Source organism: Eleutherodactylus coqui, chromosome 13, assembly GCF_035609145.1.
Source record: "Eleutherodactylus coqui strain aEleCoq1 chromosome 13, aEleCoq1.hap1, whole genome shotgun sequence".
NCBI lineage: Eukaryota > Metazoa > Chordata > Amphibia > Anura > Eleutherodactylidae > Eleutherodactylus > Eleutherodactylus coqui.
The window spans coordinates 42,546,396-42,566,608 of record NC_089849.1 but is presented as its reverse complement, the minus strand read 5'-3'; the positions used below and the strand labels follow the sequence as shown (position 1 = coordinate 42,566,608).

General features: G+C 44.7%; 1 protein-coding gene across 1 annotated transcript in view; it reads right to left on the bottom strand.

The window, feature by feature from the left end:
* Positions 1 to 280: 280 nt before the first annotated feature.
* The window catches only part of STAC2 (SH3 and cysteine rich domain 2), a 62,346-nt gene continuing 42,413 nt past the window's right edge, over positions 281 to 20,213 (bottom strand). The window contains exons 7-11 of the mRNA XM_066588113.1: positions 18,885 to 18,931; positions 18,693 to 18,796; positions 6,835 to 6,886; positions 4,416 to 4,553; positions 281 to 1,773 (exon numbers count right to left, since the gene is read on the bottom strand). Coding sequence (XP_066444210.1) covers positions 1,672 to 1,773; positions 4,416 to 4,553; positions 6,835 to 6,886; positions 18,693 to 18,796; positions 18,885 to 18,931 — 443 coding nt within the window. The 3' untranslated portion in view covers positions 281 to 1,671. The remainder of the gene's footprint in view (positions 1,774 to 4,415; positions 4,554 to 6,834; positions 6,887 to 18,692; positions 18,797 to 18,884; positions 18,932 to 20,213) is intronic.

Sequence of the window (20,213 nt, the reverse complement as noted above, 5' to 3'; positions counted from 1 at the left end):
GTTAGAGATAAGCGCAAGAGAATGGCTGAAGGACACAACTGGATATAAAGCAGAACTTAAAAAGGTGGAAAGAGAATGGGAGGAAGCGCTGAACGTGACTGCTCTAGCCATGGAAGAAAATGAATAATTCATTGTGTCTTAAAGCTGATACAGCAATAATACTAAATAAAGGAAAAAGATAAAAAGGAGCCGCTGGGCTATAAGGCTGGTACATCACTGATGGGTTCTCATTCCTCTGACACCTTAATGACAGATACATTAATAACACTGATTTATATATATATATATACTATATATTTACACCGCTACTTGATCCCCCTGATCAGCACTGAACAGGTAATAATGATAGAAGTGCTGGAGCTGCCAGAGGGTCTTGTGATATTTGGCTCTGCGTGGGACAGATATGGTACAGGCAGAGCATAGGACACGGAATAGCCTGAAGGCTGGATGTGGGGGTGGATGTACACACACATTTATAGATATCTATATATACAGATATAATCGGAGAATGAGCAATGGAGATAGAGAATGGGTGCTGGTGGGCACAGTTCTATCTCTGGCACCGAGCTCTCTGCATACACTCTTCTATTGTTCTGTCTTGCTTCCTCGTGGTTTGCTTGCTCATTCATTATATTGCTTGCACTCTCGATTCTCTCACTAAGTGATGTGCATAGCTCGCTCTCTAGAAAAATGTTCCTAAACTTGCAGTTGCATGCTATTTCTTCTAACAGACCTTTCTACATTGGTTTGCTCATGCAGTCTATTGGAACTTATTGCAATCTTAGAAAACTCTACTTTCTTGCACTAAGTCTATCATTCCATATGTCTATGCAAGAAAGTGATGGAAAACTATACACCCTCTGCTAATAAATACATATAAGCCTCCGCCATACGCTGCCCTCTTCCTTTCTTCTAATTGGATGCATCTGGTCTTGTTGTAAATGGCACCCTATACCTTCCTCCCCTATACATACTTGAACTTTGCTTGTTTTTTTCCAATGGTATTAGATCATAGGTGTAGTGAAAAATGTGTAAAATGAATATTTCATATCGCTTCTATTAAAAATGCACACTGCAAGTCATTAAAAGAGCAACTCGCGACAATCCTGCTGAATCCGCACCCTGTGATCTCTCGTTCGCACCGTCTTGTGACACTTCTGTAAAGAGGTATATAAATATTGATGTATTTACTCCCGCTTGGTTGTAAAGAAAAGGGAGACGCGACTGAAGGTGACTGTGACAATTACCCTTACTCCTCAAGTGCCTTGTGCTGGGATGGAGAGTCTCCTGCAGCAGACTTGCAAGGTTGGGTAAACCAAGGGCTGATGCTGATGACATCCCAACCCTGGTATGAGGTCACTAAGAGACTTTCCCTGAAGAGATGACCCTGAGTGATGATGTCACAGACACCCGGTGGACATATTGCAAAATACGCATTTATATAATTGACTATATACAGAGTGGAAGAGATTTGGTGCAGCATTTATAGGTTCTGCAATAAGATGCCAGGGTTCCTAGGTGGAAGTAGGGTCATCTCAGTGGTACCATCCCACTCGGTAGCATCACAGCCCCTTGAATGCCTTATTGCTTTTGCACACGATGACGCTTAGTTTTGTTGCTCAGTCGCTCTCAAGGAGCAGTATGTCTCTGTGCTAAGGCTGGAATAGCCCCTCAAACCTCCACCAGGCAGTCTTGAGGCACCAGGCCTCTCTTTTTCCCACTTGACACTTTAATGAGACCATCGGATTCTACTTTTCCAACTCCCACGCAAATCTGCGGAAAAAGAAATAAATGTAAAGTTTTCAAAAGTTGACATTTTGACAGAACGTTTCAAGTTTGGAAGCCTTAGATATGTCTAGCTAGCGGTAGGTATGAATAAAAAGACTACTGTTCTCGATATCTGTCCTATCTATCCTCCAAATTGAAACTCTTGGGAAAGAAAATAAAAATTCAGCTTCTGGTCTTTCATATGGCCAGGAGGCTCTATGGCAGTGAACCTGTACATCTCCATACTATGGAAGCACTCTGTATATAATGCCCTGTTGGGTGCCATATCTCACCCAACAGGGCATTGTATACAGTAATCTCACCTAGAATCCGACTGTCTTCTACTAGGCTTTAGTTGAGACCTGTGCTATACAAGATAACATGACAACCAAGAGCATTGGAATGTGTTACTTGGCAGCCAGTTTAGGAAACCGTATAATTGCAAATACAGTGGTCAGCAATTGCAGTAGTTCCTATGTATGGCACTATGTATTCAGTGGTACTATTGTACATTGTCACCACCGGAAGCTAGGGGTTTGACAGGGCTTGCATGAGGGAACGCCCCTGTCACGCCCCTAGCTCCTGATTGGCTGAATTCTCTCCTCTGTCTTCCCCAGTGGCCACCCCGCCGCCAGGCTCCCCCCTGCTGTAGCGGCGAGATCAGCCTGATGGTGGGCACACTGTCCTCTCCTGTTGCTGTAGTGGTGAGATGCGGCCTCTGAGGGCTACTCCGCTCCCCATCTGCCTCTCAGCAACAGCGCCGGTGACAGCTGCTGAAGGGAGAGGAGGCAGGGGAGCTGAGTAGCCATCAGTGGCCACATCCCCTGAAAGTGCGGAGAGCGTTGGAAGGGCCTCATCCACTGCGCTAAGCACCGCTACAGCACGGGGCAGGACAGTGTTGGCCGCAGCAGTGTGGGCAGGGGAGAGCATGACAGTGTTGCCTGTGTGCATGGCACTTCAGAGCCAACAGGTCAGTGGGGACAGGCAAGGCAATCAGACTGTAGTGATTTTACCTGCCCTGGAGGGTTAGGGTTTGTTTTCCTGTTAGGCTTACATTATTAGCTCTACATGCTTCCATGCTACACCTGTCACATGGAAGCATCTTCAGCTAATAATGTAAGCCTAACCGCAGAACTAACCCTAACCCTAAGCCTGTAGCCCAGCCAAAAATCACTACAGACTAGAGATGAGCGAGCACGCTCGGATAAATCAGTTACTCGAGCGAGCCTCGCTCTTCTCGAGTAACTGCATTCTTGTCCGAGCGTGCCCAGGGGGGTGGTGGAGGTGAGCTGGGGGGGTGGCAGGGGGTAGTGGAGGGGAGAGAAAGAGAGAATCTCTCTGTGTTTCCGGTCACAGCAAAAGTTTCCTTAGGTGTTATCTGCTGAGAATCCCTCAGTGTTTAATATTCTTCTCTTCTGTGCTACAATATCCTGATGTGTATGGACTCAATGGCTGACAGGAAGGTGTTTTTCCTAGCTGGAATGGATAATTGGAAGTGTATTTATTCTGGGTCCGCCTCTACATGGTGCTGGTTATTTTCCTGCCTGAGGTGTCTGGTGTGACAGCAGTCGTCTGCAGCTAAATACCAGTGGTGATACTTTTACTGTAAGGTATATTCACCTTTGTCTAGCCCTAGCTACAGGGCTATGGAGCCTTAGGGAGCCCAAAGCCTGCTCTAACATATAAGAAGACACCTACATTTAGCCTCAGCCTAACCTTTTAAGATTCTAGCAATGTCCCCACCTACTACAGTTGCATCGATGGGCTTCTTAAGAGACCCAGCGATGCAGAGGAAAGTTGTGAGTAGGCCCCCATGCTGGGGCTCACGAGCCTTTAGCTATGCCCCTATGCTGTGTATTTTGGTAGTCTGGTGCTTTCTTTATCTAACACCAGTATATTGATTTGTCTCCAGATGAAAATCATTGATATAGGGACTTTAGAAATGCATTGAGCCTTATTCATGAAACCCTTCAGATATCTAGGGTCAATGAGTTTTTAGATAGTATAGTCTGGCTAATGGGGAAATAGGCTCAGTTTACAAGGAGAAATTAGTAACATAATAATCTACCCTGGTTATATTACCTAGTCCAGCATATTATAGTTTACTTGATCCTCTATTACTGGGGAGGATTGGGGTACACAACAGCTATTAAACTTTAAGCTGTTTACCTCCAGTCACTTTTTGTCTAGTGGGACAGATCTGGTTCACTGTGGTATCTGAAGAGGGTTTTTTTCATTGCCCTTTTTATTCACATCCACAGTCACACTTGCTGCTCTAATGGGCAATACTGTTGGACTCTTGGTTGAGATTTTCTCTCTTGAAGTCCACAGTGATTTGTTTCTTGCCATCTGATCTGTGTTTCTAAATTGATTTATTGGTTGGTGACATCCATGAGGGTCACCATACTTGCTCCCTGCACAGACATAACATCTGCTTTATATATTCATTTCAGGCACCATGTAGTAGACATTGAGTCAGTTCCATGTGCATCTCCATGGACATAATCCTATTTCTTACTATGTTGTGTTGACTGGGGTCCTTGAATATCAGTTTTATGCGCCACATTTTGGCATCTTAATTAGAATCGGACCTTGGATCTAATGACCTGAATTCCCAGATCCCTATGACCACAGGAATAATGACTTACCTGTCCTTCTTTTACACTTAGTTGTCCCTGTTCTTTCACACCTTGGAATGTCTTTGTGCTCCTCCAGACTGTTTCTCCCATCCGTACTCGCTGCACAAAATTTGCAGGGAAGAAGCCAGTCCGGTCACAACATTTTCCCTGAAAGTAAAGGTCATCTCCATTTTAGGCATCATACAAACAGCAATTGGAAAACTCTATATCCATGTTTCTCAACCTTTATCAAGCCCGTTAACCCTAGTAACAAAAAAATTCCAACCAATTTGCCCCCCTTCCCCAATGAAGTGTTTGGAATCTCAGTTAGCAGTACAGTCAGATTGGATGGAAGAATAGAGCAGCATGAAGTGCTATTCCTCTTGTTAAAGCCATGGACATCCATATGGATCCCTGATGGGATGCCGTTATAAGTTAAATGGCTCCATCAGAGGAGTGTTGTTGGTGTCCATGATGTGGCAGCTGCCTGCACTATGTCATGATTTCCTTTCTGAAGTAGGGAACAAAAAACACATTCCTATATTGAATGTTCGCAACCTTTTTGAATTTTTAACAAATCTCAGGTTGCAATCGATAGAAGTGTGGGAATGTGTGCTAGGATCCTACCTCCTCTTCTGACCCTTTCGCCAGCCTAGACACCTGCCGCAGTCATCATTTGACACCTGAATTAGGTTACCACCACACACCACACCAGCCTACCTCACTTTCTGGCTTGGTCTGCAGAGCACCTACATCTTTGGCTGATTGCTCCAATCAGAACACTAGGAATTAAACAGGCTATACCACAGCAGAAATTAACTTCATTTCCCGTATTTCTTACCAGCGAAATTCTAAGAGTCACTATACACTGAACAATCACTGCATTAGGAATACCTTCTCAATGAAAGGTTGGGCGATCACGGCTTTCAGACATCAGGGTACAGATTCCACAATGTGGTGAACATCCTCCATATTCAACTCGCCCCATGCCCGCTGCAGCAGCTCTATTAAGTGTTGCACATTTTGCGGATAAGTGGGAGCAGATCTCACGGCCCTTTGCAACATATCCCAAACATGTTCAATGGGGTTACAGTCTAGTGCATTTGGGAGCCAAGGCAGGGTGAGGAATTTGTTGTTGTGTTCCTCCAACCACTCTCTTGTGATCCGAGCTCCATGACATGGAGCGTTGCCCTGTTGAAAGACAGCGCTGTGGTCAGGGAAGACTTCCTTACGATATGGGTGCAGATGGTCAGCTAACAGGTCCTTATACTGTTCACCATTCAACGATTGTGGTATGATGACCAACAGTCGTAGGCTATACCAAGATAATGCTCCCCAGACCTTTATACCACCACCGCTGGCCTGGTGTAGCCCAATGGTGCACCCGTAGGATATAACTGCATGCTGTTTATGCTTATTGTGGACCCAGCCATCCGTATTGTCCAGCAGGAAATGGGACTCGTCACTTCAGAATACCTTCTGCCATGTTTCCAAGGGCCATTAACATCTTTCTTAGTCCCAAGCGAGGCATTATTGGCAATGACGTGCCGTCATCAGGGTACCCTTGTTGGTGTGACTGTTTCAGAAATACTGGCACCACTGCTCCGGGCACCAACAATCTTACTGCGGTCAAAGTCACTGAAGTCCCCACATTTACCCATGACTGACGAATGTTGCCTTCTGTTGCGCAGAGGAGAGGTCAGCACCTTATCTGAGAGCAGACTGTGATGCAGCCAACATGTGGTAGTGCGTTATCTTATGTGGCAACTGTTCCTAATGCAGTGATTCTTCTGTATACATGATCCAGTTTTCGAGCTTGACATGACGTAGGGGGAAGATAAGTACTTTTGATGACCAGCAAGGACTCAACGATTGCAAATAACTTATCTGATTCTTCTCTTGTCTCACTGAACAAAGGGGGCATCAGGCCCCAGAGGTGCCCATGGCACAGTAGGCGACCAAGGCTGTGTGGGCACAACATGTTTCACTGTATGGTTCTCTATAGGATGAATACAGCTCATCACTTTTAATGCCTCTCCCATTCTATTTTCCATATTCGTCTTCACATGTCTCCTTGATCTCCCTCTGTGTTTATCACAGTGTGACCTCAATTGTCTACCCACACATAGTAGAGGGTCTGGATGCTCTGACAATAACTTATGGAGAATCAGGCTGACAGTGCGGAGGAATTGTGGGTGGTGGGGTCACTGATGAATAATTACATGCTTGTACATATGTAGAGATGATGTACATAAGAAAAATCTCTCTCTTTTGCAACCACATATTCCTCATTTCTATCATTGCTGTCTGATCCTCTAGTTTCACACCTTCCTATTACTTATGGCGCTGAGACAATTTAAGACTTGGCTTTTTCCACTCCATTTTCACTTGTTTACCGCATCTCTCTCCTCGCTCTACCTGCTGAGACCATAAAATCTAGATTTCTCACCTTCCACCAATCCTCATTTGAGTCATCAATCACCATAACTCTGTCACCCGGCCTGTGGGGGAAGAACAGGAGAAAAATTGAGAAAGGGAGGGATGGAGAGGAAGAGGGGATACAACAAAAGATGGGAGGATGAGAAGAAGATAGGGAGGGAGAGGTGAAGGACAAGGTGTGAAGAGTGAGATTAGAAGACACAAGGATGTGCATGTAGTGCTTGCTCCATTATACACAGTACTGAAATGGTTAATATGTAATTGATATTATTGTACTTAAAGTGCAAAGGGTGACAGGCAAGAACCTCCTATCTACCGTATCTATCTCATATCTGTCATCCGGATATCTATTTAAGTATCGCATATCTTTTGTGTGTGTGTGTGTGTATGTATGTATGTATGTATGTATGTATGTATGTATGTATGTATATATATATATATATATATATATATATATATATATATAGTATAATACATCTTGTATGGATATATATTTTATATGTGTAGCTATCTAGACTTGAGCAGGTATTTTCAAGGTTATTTACCTTGAATCACAACTATTTGTAAGGGTATCTCAGATTTCAGTAGAGATGAGCCAGCATCCAAATGCTCGAGTCCACGTTATTCGAGTCAAGCTTTTCGTAAAATTCGAGAGCTCTACTCGAGTAACGAACCCCATTGACTACAATGGGAGACTCGAGCATTTTTGTATGTGGGATGCCGGGTCCCGAACTTTTTTTTCCCCCCTTGGTCTCTCCCTCTCCCCCTCTCCCCCCCCCCCCCCTCCTCTCTCTCCCTCTCTCCCTCCCCTGCCTGACAAAACATTTGCCAATGGCACGCGCTGCGGCGGGGAGGGGCCAAAACAGGCAAGTCACAGTGGGGAGGAACCCAAAACTGGGGAGGGGTCGAACACGGCTTGATGCTCGTTCGAGTAACGAGCACCATCGAGTACACTAATACTCGAACGAGCATCAAGCTCGGCAGAGTATGTTCGCTCAACTCTATATCTCAGGTGTTAGGCCGGCTTCACACGGACGTATTTGCTTGCACATTACGCAGTAAAAAGAACCCATTGATTTCAATGGGTTCATTCATAATCACCTATTTTTCCTGCACATTTTGGCCGCGAGAAAAAAACATAGCACGCTCTATTTTTCTGTGTATAGAAGTCAATGGGAATGCGCAAATGCGTGCACAATATGCTACGAGATGTGTGAAATACTGCATAATTGCGCAGGAAAAAGAACACCTCTTGAACTCATTAGACTAATTAGCCATTTTAATGGCTGGGAGCACATTTGGAAAAAGTACAGTAAAATGCCCGGATGCGTATGCCAAAAAGCAACGTTTATTCTGCACATTTGCGGCGGCGCTCGTGTGCACAGAAATATGCATACGCTTGTGTGAAGCCGGCTTTAGTGTCTGCATTACAAGTATCATTGCATCATTGTTCTAGGAGCACCAAAGGATAATCTATTATTGTGTATTTTATGAGCTGCACAGTGTGGGAAGCTCGGCGATGCTCTTGGCCATATGCTACATTTGCAGAGGCGTAGCTTAAAGCTCCCGGGTCCTAATGCAAAATCTACACCTGGGTCCCCACCTGCCATGTGGCATTTATTGTGGTGGCAGAGGGATCTTCAGACCTCTCATGCAAAGAGGCCTGGGTATGGCGGGTACCTCTGCCCCCCTTATAGTTGCACCCTGTACGTTTAGCCCATGCAGACTAAAGCTGCCCTGTTTATGCCTATGGTTGATGCACAGAGGTCCGAACAAAGGACATGTGGCAACTTACACATAGAAAAATGGATGGCTAGATTAAAAAGACTTAGCGCCAATGAAAGTAGAGTAAAGAAGAGTAGAAAGCAGAGCAATGTTTTAGGGGGGGATCATGATGCAAGTGGACTTTAGAACACATTTCTTCTGAAGTTTGGTAATTTTATGGTTAAATTTCTTATAGTAGCGAATGACGCGCAGTAAATTTGATATTGATTTCTAAGTGGCCCACGTTTGCTTCCAGTTGATACAAGGGAGAAACTGACTGGGTTAAAGTATTGGCTTCATGAAGTCTGTTTTTTTGCAAGGGGGTAACATTCCTTCTTGTGGAGAGCACCACAAGGGTGTAGGAAGTCTTCTATAAACCATGCAATGCTCTCTGGGAAAAGGCCATGCAAATGAGTGATGGAATGATCCTCCACAGCGCCACCTATTGCAATTGTAGTACTGTGGAGGATTATTCCATTAGTCATTTGCAATTTTTTTTAACATAGGAATCATCATCAACAGAATTAATGTCTAAGAACTAGAGATGAGCGAGTAGTGCCTTAGCCGAGTATCTCCCCGCTCATCTCTAAAGATTCGGGGGCCAGGGTGGGTGACAGATGAGTTGTGGGGGGGGGGGGGGGGGGGGGGAGAGGGAGAGAGAGATCTCCCCCCCCCCCCCCCTCGTTCCTCCCCGCTCTCCCCCACCGGCCCCCGAATCTTTAGAGACGGGCGGGGAGATACTCGGCTAAGCACTACTCACTCGAGTAATGTGCCTTAGCGAGTATACTTGCTCATCTCTACTAAGAACCCATTCACACAGGCGTATTTTTTTGTCCGTGTCCAGTTCGTATTTTTTACTGACTGCATATATACCCATTGAATTAAATTGGTGTATTCAGACGTGCGTTTTTATGCGAGTTAAAAAAAATCACACCATGGCCTGTTTTGGTTCGTAATGCAGACCAAAATCATCCATGAAAGTCTATGGGAGTGTAAAAAAACACAGCGGAAGCAGATGCTACATGCGTATTCACTGTCAGGAGTCAGTGGAAAATAAAAGTGTCATCAATTGGACCTATATGGGTTTTTTGGGGGTGAGTGAAAAACCGCTGTGAAAAGAGATGCAACACAGTTATGAAAAAACGTGCGTACGCACCAAAAGCAGTCATACACACACAGTGAAAACGGTGCATTTTTCACGGACCAAAATTGCATCCACCCGTGTGAATGAGACCTCGGGGCCCATTCACACGGGCATGTATTCTGTCTGTATTCATTCTGTAGTTTTTACGGACTGAATACAGACAGAATACGGATCCATTGAATAGAATTGCATTCCGACTGGCAGTTTTTACAAAATTGTCCATAGCCGTCTTTGGAAGCATAAAAAATACAGTGAATACGGATGTTACATATACATTGCATTCACTGTGAAAAAAAGGGCCTTGTACGCATGAAACACGGATACAATACGGATGGGAAACAAACAGGCATATGCAACAAAACACACCTACAAAAAAGTGAAAATAGACCAAGATTGTATACACCTGTGTGAATGAGCCCTAAGAGTGAATGTCATGAAGGCTGTCAGGGCATGCTGGGAGTTGTAGTTCCATACCAGCTGGAAAGCCACAAGTTGGAGACCATTGCCCTATATACAACACACAGAACCCAGAGCTGCTCTTCTCTTCATTTAATTCTGAACACAAAATACTTGTATCGCTCGTCAATCCTGCGCCCCTCCTGGGCTTATCAGAGGTCTTGGTGTTTTCATCTGACAAGTCAGCCTTAAAAACCAAAGCAAATCCTGAAATCATCTACACCCCAACATCTGAGGAATATCTGATTTGAAGTGCAAAGGCCTTGAAACCAGATTAAAGAGCTTACTGCAAAGCATCTCCATTGTTGCAGGCAGCCGCAGTACCCGCAATACCCGGCTTTCTTCTAGTCTGGCTCTGTATGAAACATTTGACAAGTTTTGATTCTGGATTGTGTTGTAAAAGAATTTCAGCGGTGATGGAGCTCGCTGGTTTTGCTAGCAACAGCTATGCGATTTTTCTAATATAGATCATTTAACAATTGCTTGTGGTTTATATTTCAGAATGTTTTATTAACTTTTTTCAATAAATAGGGTAAGGTGCAGACTAGAGATGAGCGAGTATACTCACTAAAGGCAATTGCTCGAGTCAGCATTGCCCTTAGCGAGTACCTGCCGACTCAAGACAAAAGGTTTGGGTGCCGGCAGTGGGCAGGGAGCTGCGGGGGAGAGCGGGGAGGAACGGAGGGGAGATCTCTCTCTCCCTCTCACCCCCCCGCTCCTTCCAGCTGACTGCCGTTACTCACCGCTCCCCCGCGCCGGCACCCGAACCTTCCGTCTCGAGCGGGCAGGTACTCACTAAGGGCAATGCTCGCTCGAGCAATTGCCTTTAACGAGTATACTCGGTCATCTCTAGTGTAGACGCATGTTCTACAGTGATACAGGCACAAATCGTACACGTATGTATATATGTCTGGTTCCGAGAATTTAATTTTAGTTTATAACAAACGTTTATGACATACCTTGTGGCATCTTAGTAAAAGAAAAGTTTTCGGGAAAAGTTGGAGGGGAGAGTGGGGGTTGGGGAGGGAGGAAGGCAGGTATGTAGTCTCGTAACTAGACCTCTATGACAAATGTAAACTGAACATCAAAATTTGTGTAGTGTCCCAGAATAACATCCTGGTCCCCTCCATAACTGTCATACATGTATTGTCTTGTGTGGATGCACTGTGCAAAGCTGTCATGTCTATTTTCTGTATGTGTGTTGCACAGCTGCAGCATCTGAAGGGTTAACTTCCTTAAAATCATTGCCTGTAAGCTCTGCTGCATGCTGAATGTATCTATCTTTATAGTGTCATGTGGTACAAGTGATGTTATTAAAGTGAGTGAGAGCGGGAAGGAGTTCTGGGTCTTCTTAAGGGCGCCCACCCACTGGCGTTTTTTTACCTGCGTTTTGCGTTTTTCCTGCACAGGCATAGAGATAACATGTGTTCCTGTCCACTGGCGTTTTTTTTGCGTTGCGTTTGCGTTTTTAACATAGGAACTGTCAGTTGCATATGTGTCCTTATTTTTCTCCTAATGCACCCATGAATGTCAATGGAAATTAACGGAAAAGCCGCGAAAACGCCGCGAAAAACGCGCGGAAAAATCGCGGGAAACGCGGCGAAATGCTGCGTTTTGTTCCCGCGGAAAACACAAACGCCAGTGGGTGGGCGCCCTAAATCTGTTTTGGAGCAGGGTTGCATCTTACCTGCTGCTTGGAGCTAACACAGAGCCACATGGGAGCACCATCAGCTTCCATGTTAGTGAAGATGGAAGAAGAGGAATGATTACCCATAGCGTATGGAGTGTGGATGAAGAGGAGTGAGTTCTGTCCAGAGAGAGAGCACACCAAGCCCAAATTGCTGCTGAAACAGGTATCCGTTCACACTACAGGCACTTATTTTCCCTGTGTGGCCAATAGGATCCCCACACAGAGGTACGTGATTTTGACACCCAAGCGGAGAATGTGCGGGGTGCATCTAGGCTAAGCCTTCTTCTTAGTAAGTGTATTTTGCCATAGAGTATGTGGAGAGGTTCTTGTCTTTTTGCCTCCTCCATGCTATATTTTGTGTCCAGGACCGGTGACATATAGATAATGTGGACTATAGGGCCGGATTGTTCCTGTGTATTTTTTCCCTCCCAACCTCTGAGCTCCTGCCTGTAACTGCTGCCATGAATCTACCTGTAACTAATACTGTAAATCTACCTGTAACTACTGCTGTGAATCTACCTGTAATTACTGCTGTGAATCTACCTGTAACTACTGCTGTGAATCTGCCTGTAACTACTGCTGTAAATCTACCTGTAACTACTGCCGTGAATCTACCTGTAACTACTGCCGTGAATCTACCTGTAACTACTGCCGTGAATCTACCTGTAACTGCTGCCGTGAAGCTGCCTGTAACTACTGCCGTGAATGTACCTGTAACTACTGCCGTGAATGTACCTGTAACTACTGCCGTGAATGTACCTGTAACTACTGCCGTGAATCTACCTGTAACTACTGCTGTGAATCTACCTGTAACTACTGCCGTGAATCTACCTGTAACTACTGCCGTGAATCTACCTGTAACTACTGCCATGAATCTGCCTGTAACTACTGCCGTGAATCTACCTGTAACTACTGCCGTGAATGTACCTGTAACTATTGCCGTGAATCTACCTGTAACTGCTGCCGTGAATCTACCTGTAACTGCTGCCGTGAATCTACCTGTAACTGCTGCCGTGAATCTACCTGTAACTACTGCCGTGAACCTACCTGTAACTACTGCCGTGAACCTACCTGTAACTACTGCCGTGAACCTACCTGTAACTACTGCCGTGAACCTACCTGTAACTACTGCCTTGAATCTACCTGTAACTACTGCCTTGAATCTACCTGTAACTACTGCTGTGAATGTACCTGTAACTACTGCCGTGAACGTACCTGTAACTACTGCCGTGAATTTACCTGTAACTACTGCCGTGAACGTACCTGTAACTACTGCCGTGAATCTACCTGTAACTGCTGCCGTGAATCTACCTGTAACTGCTGCCGTGAATCTACCTGTAACTGCTGCCGTGAATCTACCTGTAACTACTGCCGTGAACCTACCTGTAACTACTGCCGTGAACCTACCTGTAACTACTGCCGTGAACCTACCTGTAACTACTGCCGTGAACCTACCTGTAACTACTGCCTTGAATCTACCTGTAACTACTGCCTTGAATCTACCTGTAACTACTGCTGTGAATGTACCTGTAACTACTGCCGTGAACGTACCTGTAACTACTGCCGTGAATTTACCTGTAACTACTGCCGTGAACCTACCTGTAACTACTGCCGTGAATCTACCTGTAACTACTGCCGTGAACCTACCTGTAACTACTGCCGTGAACCTACCAGTAACTACTGCCGTGAACGTACCTGTAACTACTGCCGTGAATCTACCTGTAACTGCTGCCGTGAATGTACCTGTAACTACTGCCGTGAATCTGCCTGTAACTACTGCCGTGAATCTACCTGTAACTACTGCCGTGAATCTACCTGTAACTACTGCCGTGAATCTACCTGTAACTACTGCCGTGAATCTACCAGTAACTACTGCCGTGAATCTACCAGTAACTACTGCCGTGAATCTACCAGTAACTACTGCCGTGAATCTACCAGTAACTACTGCCGTGAATCTACCAGTAACTACTGCCGTGAATCTGCCTGTAACTACTGCCGTGAACCTACCTGTAACTACTGCCGTGAACGTACCTGTAACTACTGCCGTGAATGTACCTGTAACTACTGCCGTGAATGTACCTGTAACTACTGCCGTGAATGTACCTGTAACTACTGCCGTGAATGTACCTGTAACTACTGCCGTGAATGTACCTGTAACTACTGCCGTGAATGTACCTGTAACTACTGCCGTGAATCTGCCTGTAACTACTGCCGTGAATCTACCTGTAACTACTGCCGTGAATGTGCCTGTAACTACTGCCGTGAATGTGCCTGTAACTACTGCCGTGAATGTGCCTGTAACTACTGCCGTGAATCTGCCTGTAACTACTGCCGTGAATCTACCTGTAACTACTGCCGTGAATCTGCCTGTAACTACTGCCGTGAATCTACCTGTAACTACTGCCGTGAATGTACCTGTAACTACTGCCGTGAATCTGCCTGTAACTACTGCCGTGAATCTGCCAGTAACTACTGCCGTGAATGTACCTGTAACTACTGCAGTGAATCTGCCTGTAACTACTGCCGTGAATGTACCTGTAACTACTGCAGTGAATCTGCCTGTAACTACTGCCGTGAATCTACCTGTAGTTACCTGTTTTGCAAAGTTAAACTAAGTAAAGTTTTACCGGGCCTCAACCATTCCTGAGGACGCGAGGTACGATACACCTGTCCAGTGTTGATTAATCCGCCGTGTATGAATGCCAGTGTGTGGAACGGTGGCATCATGAGCCTGACACCTACTACAACCCTCATCCTGAGGACTACTGGCCCTATCCTCTGCTGCGGTAACTCCCTCCGGGACCAGAAGTTGGTAAGTGCCACCGTGACAGGTCCACGCACTACGCCCTCCCAACTCCGTGGGTAGAGAGTCATTATCCTGAAGTAATACCCTAGGATTGGAGTCCATTACATTGGCTCCCTCTCTCTCTATACACGAGTGTTGTTACACATGAGTAGTAATTTAAGTTTAGTTTTTTTAGAGTCTCTCTCCTCCTGCATCGCCCCAACAGGGCTCGGATAGTGGCTGCACAAATTACAGGGCTGCCCCCACGCCTCTAGGGTCACATCAATTACAAGACTATTGGGGGTCGCCCCCCATTGATCTCCCTATATACCAAGATGTTAAATTAAAGGATTCATTAATAGCCTCCCTTACTTGCCGGGGCAATATGTTAATAAAGCTTTCCCAGCTTTCAAAAAGCCTCTGTACCCAGGTTTCTGCTTGTGGTTTTTAATAACTCTGCTAGCTGTCATTGAAAGGAAATGTTCATTGCTCATCTATCCTGGTCCTTTCAGATGCAGTTATCAGAGCTCTCTTATAACCAGACATGCAGCCAAATGATCATCAGATCATCATCATTGGCTGCATCAGCAAACAATAAAGATTCCCATTCAATGACTGAAAGCGGAGATGCTGAAAACTGTGAGAAATTGATGCATGAAGTATAATATAAGAAAATGAATAATGTTTTATTATACAAAGTATCATGGCTGGCGTTAGCTATTTGCGACAGGGAGATGGCCACCCGCTTGTAGAGGAGGCACCTGCTGGGTGTAGGCTGAGGGCAATTGCCGTCTTTAGGTCCACCCAGTAAGATTACCTTCTTCCTCTATGCAACAGAATCTTGTGGAGATGCATGAATCATCCTCCTCCTGGCTCTGCCTCCATCACTCTGATGTTGCAAGGTGCCACTGTCAGCCCCATCAGAACTCCCTCAACACAATTATTTAGTTCTGCTATTGTATGTATGCTATGACCTTGGTTTTGGTATTATATCTACACACTTAAGACCCCTTCACACGGGTGTATTTGTGCACCCAACATTTGCTTGCGCAATACACAGAGAATAGAACCCATTTTTATATCTTGCAAGTGTAAAAAATACAGCATGCTCTACTTTTGTGTTCACCAAAGGTCCCCATAAAGGTCCATGGGGGGTGCGTAAATGCACGCTAACGATGCAAGGAGATGCGCAATATGCTTCGTAATTCCGCTGGAACTCATTAGGCTAAATAGTCATTTAGATCGGGGCGTCTTTGTGTCCCACGTGCAAATTAATATGCTCTCTGGGCACAAACAGAGCAGTTAAGAAGCCAACAGGCGCGCAAAACAACCTTGTTCATAGCGCAAATATGTCGCGCTGAGGCGTGCGCAATTGCGCATATGCCTGTGTAGAGCCGCCCTTGGGTTGGTTTTGGTGCTGTATTTATGTCATGAGTCTGGCTCTGGAGCTGTATTTATGTTATGAGCTCGGTTCTGATGCTGTATTTATATAGTAACCTTGGTTTTAGTTCTGTATTTATGTACTGAGCTTAGTTCTGGTGCTATATTTATGTACTGAGTTTAGTTCTGGTGCTATATTTATGTACTGAGCTTGGTTCTGGTGCTGTATTTGTTATGTGCTTGGTACTGGTGTTGTGTTTATGTTTATGGTCTTGGTTCTAATATAGTATTTATTCACTGTTCCGTTGTGGGTATGCAGCTATCTTGCTGCTTTTTACACAAAGAGGCTATAGGCAAACAGCCTACCAGTGCAAGTCAAAATTGTTTTTCTTCTTATAATTGGGGGTGGGCACAAAAAAAATTCGGCAGAGGGTACCATCTAACCTAAGAGCTCACTCACACAGGCATATGTGTCCTGCATATTATGTGCATATTTTTCACACAGCACTAGCGCATGTACATGCTTTTTTGCTGTGTATGTTAAATCCGCTTAGCCTATATTGGTGCATTTTTACACACGTAATACGCACTAAAATTGGACATGCTGCATTTTTTTCACACTTGTGAAAAAAAACACAGGTGTGAGAGGCCCAATATAAATCAATGGACTTTTAGTATAGTGTACTATGTGTGCGAAAAATATGCGTGTAATACACTGGCCATGTATGCCAGTGTGAGTGAGCTCTAAAGCCCCATTTACACGCAAAGATGATCGCTCAAAAGTTGCTCAAAAGATAGCTGGAATGACAGTCTGAACGATCATTTTGCATAAACTACTAATAGGCAGTGATGCCCGTTAGTAGCTTATTAGCTTTATTTGCATGTAAATGAAGCTCCGTTCACTATTGTTTTTCCTGTGGGACAGCAGCTGAATACAATGTGATCCACGCTCCCGCGGAGAATCACAGCGTGCGGTCCCTGATATCAGCTGGCCGGCCGACCAATGGTTTTTATGCTAAGCTAAAAATCATTGTTCGACTACAGAGCTAACGATGGTGGCATTTACACGCAATGATTATCGCTCAAAAGACATCGTTTGAATGCATTTTAAGCGATAATCATTGTGTGTAAATGGGCCTTAACCCTTTCCAATCCACTGTCTGACGTCTGAAGACATTCTGATTGAAGGCTGTACAACTCCGATGTCGGAAGACGTCCAGCAGGGTATTCTTACTGTATATTATCCAGTATGTCCCATACTGCAGTACTGGCTCTAGCCAGCAGATGGTGCCATTGTATAATGGCAGAAAGAGAAAGCCCCCTAGGAAACCCTGAATCCAAAATTCGATTGCAAAGGGTTAAAGCTGACACTGCACAGAAAAATCATTATTTGTCAAAACAATAATACTATTTGAAGTTATCCAATAAAACTAACTTATTAGTTAAGGTCCATTTACACACAACAATTATCGCTTAAAATCCATTCAATAATGTCTTTTGAGCGATAATTATTGCGTGTAAATGCTACAATTATTAGCTGTTCTGACGAATGATGATTTTCAGTTAAGCATAAAACCCATCATTCAGGTGGCCAGCTGATAACAGGGACCGCTGGCTGTGATTCTCCATGGGAGCACTGATAACATTGTTTTCACCTGCAGTCCCTCAGCAGAACAAAGGCTCTGTATGCAGAAAACAGGCCACCTGCCGTTTTCTGCATATGGCGCAGGGAGGCACATTTACATGCAAATGAAGCTAATAAGCTACTAATGGGCACTGGTGCCCATTAGTAGTTTATGCAAAATGATCGCTCTAACTGTCATTCAAGCTATCTTTTGAGCGAATTTTGAACGATTATCTTTGCGTGTAAATGGGCTTTAGTTTATAACAGGATAGATGATAAGTAGCTGATTGGTGAGGGTCCAACAACAATCACGAGAACAGTGGTCCTCAGGGTCCGCGGAGCGTTGGTTACATGTGTGCATTGCCGCGCCATCCAGCCCTATGGGACTACCAGCAATAGCCAAGTAGAAATGCTCAGCTATCTCCAGCACTGCCATAGAAAATAATAGAGCAATACAACGCACACGTGAACATCCTTCCAGTATTCATTCTTTCAATGACATTCGGGCCTCTCGTTCTCATGATTAGTGAGGGTCATGAAATACTTTTGTGGGATGACCACTTTAAAATAAATGCAAGCCTTATAAATCGGTTTCTGTCTTTACCCTCTTCTCCCATCAGTAGGTTAGATCAATGGGATACAGGAGAAGAGACTCCTACCAATGTCCCGACCTGTTGTGTTCCGGGCCATTGATGTAGATCAGTGTTTCCAAAACTCCGGTCTTCACAACCCCCCAACAGGTCATGTTTTCAGGATTCCCTCAGTGTTGCACAGGTGATGTAATTATGGTCGGTGCCTCAGACATTGCCACAGGTGTTCTTACTATAGGATATCCTGAAAACATGACCTGTTGGGGCTCGTGAAGACTGGTGTTTGGGAAGCCCTGGTGTAGATACTGTATAGGTACAGTACTGAGTATCGGTGTAGTAGAGGGAATGTATTAGTGCTATAGTGATATACATGATTATACGCAGAACATAGGATGGTAGTACACATGCAAAGGGGACACTGTGACAGGTACTCACTGTAGTGGTAGATCATTGAGCTCCTGAGGCAGGAACTTATATAGAGCCACATAGCAGTACATAGGAGAGATTTCCTTCTTTGACTTTCCGCCTGACACTGTACTCTGAGAAATTAACGGAGACAAAGATAGAAATTAGCTGTATACCTCAAAATCATCTGCACAGGCCCTATCCTATTTGTCCATTACTCACCGTCACACTACGGGCATCTTCGCTGGTGGCTTCATCGACTGGGAACACTTAAAATAATGAGAAAAAAGACTGGAGATTAGAATAAGTCATAGGGTGAGGATTGTGCCATAGTGTGATGGGCGTTCGGAATAGAACCTGTGTTTTACCTCGTGTAAGGATATGATATGTGGTTAATGTAGCTGTTTCTTTAAATTTGGTGAGCCTCCAGGCTGCAGAATGGAGTGATGTAAAGTGCAGAATCAAGTCTTGCAAGAACAGGTAGAGTCCAAAGGCAATCAAAGGTTGCAAAGAAAGGAGTAGTGTTGGATGTGGTGTGTTCTGGCCTTACATCATTGCTGGCCTGTGCAGAAAAGAAGCCATGGTTCTCAAGCACATGGAAGGAAGTGGTTGAGTTATCCATCCGGCCACGGTCTTTCTGAAAGTGTTTGAGTAACAGCTATACTGATCGTTTATCATAGTGGGACAATACCAGTCTGAACCTACTGCAAGAGTGAGAGCCCTCGTTCCCTATACTTCCTATCTACAAAGTCCAGCACTGGATGACCAAAGTTCTAGTGAATTTGTCTAACTGGACATTAAAGTTGAGTTTATTATGTCCTTTATGACTACAAATAACGAGATGTTGATATGTACTGGCCAACTGATGTCTATTGCCAAACAACAAATCAAGGATTTTGCTATAGAGCACTCTTTCATCAACAGGGCCAAGACCCCAAAGTGCTCTCGAGCTATGGAAGGTCGGTGACTAAGTCAATCGCCCTGAACATGACTCATGTCGCATGCAAGGAGCAGACCACATCCTTAGCTAACCTCACTAGGCCTACAGTTCTTACAGAATTACCCCATGCCTCCTCTTGTGAGAGTGTTAAAATGGGACAGATGGAAGATGAGTCTATAGCTGACATACGTAGGGTAATTTATCAGAAGAGTGGCTAAAGACCTCATAATGACAGAAGCAAGGGTATAGCTAGATGGTGTAGTAGTGCTTATACACCTTCATTAGCTGTTGGCTGACTGCCTGTTCGGCCAACACCTATTGAAGGTCTGTGATTGGTTCATCGAGCACTGCATTGATTGGCTGAGCCACAGTGCTCAAGAACCAATCAGAGCCAGTGCTTCCTGGAAACGGTATTTATGAACCCCCTCACCAGGAAGCAGTGGCTGAAGACTGCAAACAAGTGCAGGGGAGCTTCAGAAGGAGAAGTGCGGCGGGGTGGACGCGTTGCTCACACTGTTTTCTTGTGAGTGTAAATAAATTGATTATAATTAATCAATTAGTAATCTTGCTGGTTTCCTACGAGCGCAAGCATTTGTTTTGTTTTTTCTACT